The 5,780-nt window shown below is 35.4% G+C and overlaps 1 protein-coding gene across 1 annotated transcript; it reads left to right on the forward strand.

Moving 5' to 3' along the window:
- The first annotated feature begins 701 nt into the window (after positions 1-701).
- On the forward strand, positions 702-4,692 carry LOC143530743 (katanin p80 WD40 repeat-containing subunit B1 homolog KTN80.1-like). Its single transcript, XM_077026197.1, has 13 exons — positions 702-828; positions 904-1,130; positions 1,199-1,301; positions 1,379-1,668; positions 1,767-1,842; positions 1,919-2,002; positions 2,100-2,488; positions 3,711-3,842; positions 3,912-3,986; positions 4,091-4,203; positions 4,284-4,400; positions 4,482-4,550; positions 4,626-4,692. Exons 1-13 carry the CDS (start codon positions 702-704, stop codon positions 4,684-4,686), a joined length of 1,863 nt encoding a protein of 620 aa, XP_076882312.1. The 3' UTR covers positions 4,687-4,692.
- The last annotated feature ends 1,088 nt before the right edge of the window (positions 4,693-5,780 follow it).

Raw genomic sequence — 5,780 nt, forward strand, 5'->3', positions numbered from 1 at the left:
TGTCCTATAAATTGCAATATGCGTAGTATTATTCGGCCAATCAAATTTGGTGATTTTGGAGTGGAATTTATTGGGTTCGTGGGCCTTTGTTTAGGCCCGAGTTTTTTAGTTGAAGTCAAAAAGAGGAGACGGGTGTGGAGTGGCCAGCCATAAGGGCAGCTCGTTTGAGATTTCTTGTTTACTAAGAAACAAACCGAGTCTAGTACCTATATACACCATTGTTATGCAGTCATTCCTATCACTTGATGAAGAATAACTAGTTGCCATCCGTGGACGTAGGGCGGTTTAGACCGACCCACATTAAATCCTCGTGTTCGTTTATTGCTTTTTTCATTTGTGTGTGTGCAGATCCTAACAGACTTCTTATGTGAGATATTTTTAGTTATACTGCTTCAAGATTATGTAATATTCCAAGTGGATATATTATTGAAAACTTTGGCAGCAGCCAGCATGGCATCAGTTAACACCTGGTTCTCTATGGATCACTAAACCTTTGGCATGAGTGTTTTGGTACTTTAATCCACATAAAATTTTATCATAGTGGTAAAAACCGCAAGACACCCTCGAGGCGTAAAGGGTTCGGTAATTAGAAAATGGAAAATATATGATAGGCACTTGTCAATCATATACATAATCAATCTAAAATGCATCTAAATTGTAATGTTTTTAGTGTTTTCCCTTACGTTTGGTGCCTTTGTTATATGGTGCAGAGCCTAAGTGGCCACACGAGCCCGATAGAATCTGTAGCTTTTGATTCGACTGAAGTTCTAATGGCTGCTGGAGCTTCTTCTGGTGTGGTCAAGCTCTGGAATCTTGAAGAGACAAAGGGTAAATTTGTCCACCTTTTAGCATTTGAGTTTGAAGTGTTTGTGCTTAATATGTGATTGTTTTGGTTAAGTTCAGTGGTTCGAACACTTAATGGACACCGGTCCTATTGCACCGCAGTGGAATTCCATCCTTTTGGTGAGTTTCTTGCGTCCGGTTCCATGGACACTAATTTGAAGTTATGGGACATTAGAAAAAAGACATGCATTCATACATACAAGAGTCATAAACGAGCAATTAGTACGATCAGATTCACCCCTGATGGTTGTTGGGTGGTGTCCGGTGGACTTGATAATATTGTAAAGGTAATGTTGATTTATCAATTATCTCAAAAATATCAATTTAACTTTCTGTTGGTATATCTTGTACATAGATATGGGACATAACTGCTGGAAAGCTTTTGCACGAATTCAAAATCCATAAAGGTCACATTAGATCAATGGATATCCATCCTCTCGAGTTTCTTTTAGCAACAGGTTTGTTATTTGTGTTATTGTATCAACAGTAAACAAAAGTTATGTGTTTTTCATCATTACATGCTTACTGATTCCAGGTTCATCAGACAAAACTGTAAAGTTTTGGGATTTGGAAACCTTTGAGTTGATCGGGTCAACTCGGCCCGAGGCGACAGGCGTACGGTCAATTACATTTCATCCAGATGGTAGAACACTCTTTCGTGGATTAGACAGCAGTTTAAAGGTGTTTTCATGGGAGCCTGTAGTTTGCCATGATGCAGTTGACTTAGAATGGTCAACTTTGGGTGACATGTGTATTAATGGTGGGAAGCTTTTAGGGTGCTCATATTATCAGAATTCTGTAGGAATTTGGGCTGCAGATGTTTCAGTAAGCATATTAAATTTTGTGGAATCAAATTTCAAATGCAACGTCTTAAAATTAAATAAAATACACTATAGCTTATCTACTTTCTTGTGTTTGTGAAGCAAATTGAACCTTACAAGGCGCATCCGAAATCTCTAGATGATGACACAAAGGATATCAAGAATATATATGTAGATAGTAAGTTAATATTTAACTCACCTTTTCTTTGGTTATTAATTATCTTATATTATTGCAATTCACTGTATACATAAAGCTGCAGGTGTGACTCCTGTGATTTCTAAAGGTGTGTCTGTTGAATCAAACAAAGAGTTCAAATCTGTTAAATATGTTAACGGAGGTAGTTATTTAAACATTATGTGTGTTGTAGTAGAGGAAGAATAAGTCGGTTATAACTTAACAGTGTTTCTTCTTCATTTGTCCACTTATGTTTGCAGTTGCGGTTGCGAATGGAAGGACCCACAGTCTGGTTGAGAAATTTGAGAAAAGAGACAAATTAGATGATACTAATGAGTGTCATAAACCTGACTTAACTTCTCAGACATTACCTAACACAAATAATGTACCTACCACCATTATACAACAACATTCTATCAATATACCGGTAACTGTTCCTGATGTTGTGCAACAACCTATGACTGAAACAAAAACATCCCAGAAACCTTTAAAAACACCTGATTTGGTAGTACAAACCCCCAAGAAATCCCCAAATACGGTTCGTCAGAAAGCTAAGGCCTCCCCGGGTCAAAAATCTGTAACTTCCCGCCGTGTTCCTGAAAAAACTAGATATTCAATGCTGGTAACACGGAGATCAAAACCAATGAAGGTATGATCATGTTGCTGACTGCATAATCATTTTCATTTATACTTAACATGATCAGTGTTAATATATGTTGTCACACTATCACTTCAGATGAAAGTTATATGTTGCTTCACAATAATTAGGTTGTGCATTGGTCGGTTTTGGGCTCAAACCGAAAATTCACTTTTGTAAACTGTTCGGTTTCGGTTTTGCCATTTGGGCTTGAACTTTTGGCAAAGACATGACCAAAATAGTAAATACGAGCCTAATTTTTTTTGTTGATTAATGATTAATTGATTTTTAGATATTTCGGTATTAATTTTTTCGGCTACGCCATTTATTGTTTTCTATAAAATATTAAGCATTAAAAAATAAAAACTATAATTGATGAATTCAATAACTGAAATCGATTTTTTCGGTTGTTCGGTTTGGTTCAGTTTTTTCAGTTTCTATTACATGCAAAACTAAAACAAAGAGGAAATTCGATTTTTAAAACTGTTCGGTTTTGATTTTTGGTTTTGCTATTTGGGCTAAATATTTTTGGAAAAAAGGGTCAAAATAGTAAATTTGGGCCTAAATTTCTTTGTTAATTAATATTACACATTTGGTCCTAATACTTTTTGGGTTACACCATTAATTATTTTATAAATTATTCTATAAAATACGCGCTGCTTGCGGTGCGCGCATATAATGTATATATGTGTAAACCCTAGGGTGGGCAAAAGTGAAATTGCACTAATTTTGACGTTATTTTACTAATCTCGTGAGAATAACGTCAAAAGTGGCGGAAGGTTAATAAGGCATCATGTGGTGGCGTTGATAGCCGAAAGACAAGGGTGCATGCACCGATCAGTCGGTGTCCCGATGATTGAGTGCTATGTGCCTTATGCCCAAGGCTTGATGCAAAACTACTATCGAGCTAGGGGTCTCACCGGAAGCAGCCTCTCTATCCCTATGGGGTAGAGGTAAGACTGTCTACATCTTACCCTCCTCAGACCCTACCATAGCTTTGCTATTGATGGGATATACTGAGTACGATGATGATGATGATGATGACTTAACATTCAAAAATAAAAATTATAATCCATAAATTCAATAAAAAATATTGTTTTTTTTTTTGGTTTTGTGGGTTGGGTAATTTCAGTTTGGTTATGTTGTTATTGCAGTTACCGGTCGCTTATTTCTTTTTCATGCGCACCCTAACAATAATAGTATTAAATAGATTTACTTTTTTGACAACTGGCAGGAGGATAATCCACAGACCTCAGGGAGAGATCTGATGCTCAAGAACGAAAATGACGATGATCAGGCTGAAGTTTTGATGCTAGATCATGATTCGTCTTTAAGCACACTTCGATCTCGCCTCACAAAGCTTCAGGTAAGATTAAACTATTCAGTATATTCTCCATTAGTCAACTGAACCTTGCTATGATGTTACTGCTTTTAGGTGGTACGACGTTTTTGGGATCAAAATGACCAACGAGCCGCTTTTAACGCCTTGCAGAAACTGCCAGATCATGCTGTATGTATTCTTCATGGAATTTTAATACACTGTTAGCATGTTTTTGATAACTTGTGTTTTCAAACAGTTAAATATTTAAATAATTTTGTTGTCTATATCTATAGGTACAAGCAGATGTAATTAGTGTTATGCTGGAAAACATAGAATCTATAACATTAGATCTCTTCTCTTGTTTGCTGCCTTTGCTGTCGGGTTTACTCGATAGCCAAACCGAGAGGTGCATACATACAACCGTTTCATTATGCCTGTTGACCATATGGTGTTAAACTATTAACGCGTTTCTGCAAATGTGTGCAGGCATATAAACGTGTCACTACAAATGTTATTAAAGCTTGTGACTGTCTTTGGGCCCGTAATCAACTCAACAATCTCCGCATCTCCGACTGTAGGAGTTGATCTTCATGCCAAGAAACGGTCTGTTGCTTCTGTTTATTCTTGTTAAACTGTATTTTCAACTAACTAACTAGCGTGTGATATTTAAAAACTTGATGACAGACTTCAAAGCTGCAATCAATGCCATATTCAGCTTCAAAAAGTACATAAAATTCTCCCTGATGTTATATGGTAATCATCCTTTGGAATCACCTCGTATTTAATAGATTAAAATGATGCTAAAGTGACACATGTTTTTCCATGTAGGCGGGCCGGTTTGACAGCAAAAACTGCACAAGAACTTAACCGAATACTTCAACAATCATAGAAAAAAAATTCAAGTAACTCATATACAGTTTATCTTTGGGTTCTTTGCCCTCAAACAGCCATTTTCGAAAAGAAAAATAGCCAATGATATACAGATTATAGACCTGTTGTGAATATGTAACATCTTGTTCAAATGTGCATTTTGATGTGAAGACTGAAGAATAAAAAAGATGGAAAATATTTGCTGAATAAACTTCAGCAATATATCATATCTATTTATAAAAAGAGTAAAAGAAGTATATCTATAGTACTATGAAGTTTAAGTAATTACAATTCATGTAATTAATAAGTTACACGTCTCCTAAAATTTACTCAACTTTTAATTTTAAAAAGTATTTACAGTTTGTCGCATCATCTTTAACCATATATTTCTTTTAGTTTGGTTTTAAACCAGCTACCCCTCCACGATTTTTAAATAATGATAAGTATTTCATATGTTAACATTTTTTTTTTAAATCACAAAAAAAAACATTTTATTTTCTTTAATTTGAGCATAGTATTACTATAGTTTTTTATTTAATTCAAAAAAAAATTAACATGTTACGTGATTATCAGTTTCTATGTTCTTGTTACATCGAGCTGACTATATTAATATAGTGATGTATAATGTCTAATGTGTATAGAAATATGAATCATGACACATGTATAAAGCCAAATGTAAAACAATACAACTGATAATTTCATGCTAGGTGATAATTTCATGCTAAGTAATTGCTAACTAAACTAACTGATCTACTCTAATAGGGCCTGAGATTAAGGCCCTTCATCATGAACTGATGGGCTCAGCCAGGTTTGTTGAAGCATAATGATCTCTCTTTTTCCATATGACCATATCACTAGTAGTTCCCTTCCCTATGCATAAAGGTAATTGATCTTTATATTTAAATAATGTGTAGTTAAAACGCCACATCCTTGAAGCGTTTTACGCCAGGTGGCATCCCTGTTATTAATGGAGAGTTTTGCAAAAAGTGGTGTGATAGGCAAAAAGCCACAACTCTCTTATAATAATTACATATATTCCCCTATCTCTCCCCTCCTCACACACAATTTCCATAAAAATTCAAGCCTAACTCACGTTTTGTAGGAAACGCTCCC

Source organism: Bidens hawaiensis, unplaced genomic scaffold (assembly GCF_021521415.1).
Source record: "Bidens hawaiensis isolate Kalapana, Puna unplaced genomic scaffold, B.hawaiensis_p1.1 tig00009022_1, whole genome shotgun sequence".
In the NCBI taxonomy this organism is placed as follows: domain Eukaryota; kingdom Viridiplantae; phylum Streptophyta; class Magnoliopsida; order Asterales; family Asteraceae; genus Bidens; species Bidens hawaiensis.

Coding starts and splice junctions, on each gene's coding strand:
- LOC143530743 (XM_077026197.1), top strand. CDS start 702: ATGGTGCAGAGCCTAAGTGGCCACACGAGCCCGATAGAATCTGTAGCT. Junction 1,669..1,766: donor TTTGGGCTGCAGATGTTTCA/GTAAGCATATTA, acceptor GTGTTTGTGAAG/CAAATTGAACCTTACAAGGC. Junction 4,204..4,283: donor CTCGATAGCCAAACCGAGAG/GTGCATACATAC, acceptor AAATGTGTGCAG/GCATATAAACGTGTCACTAC.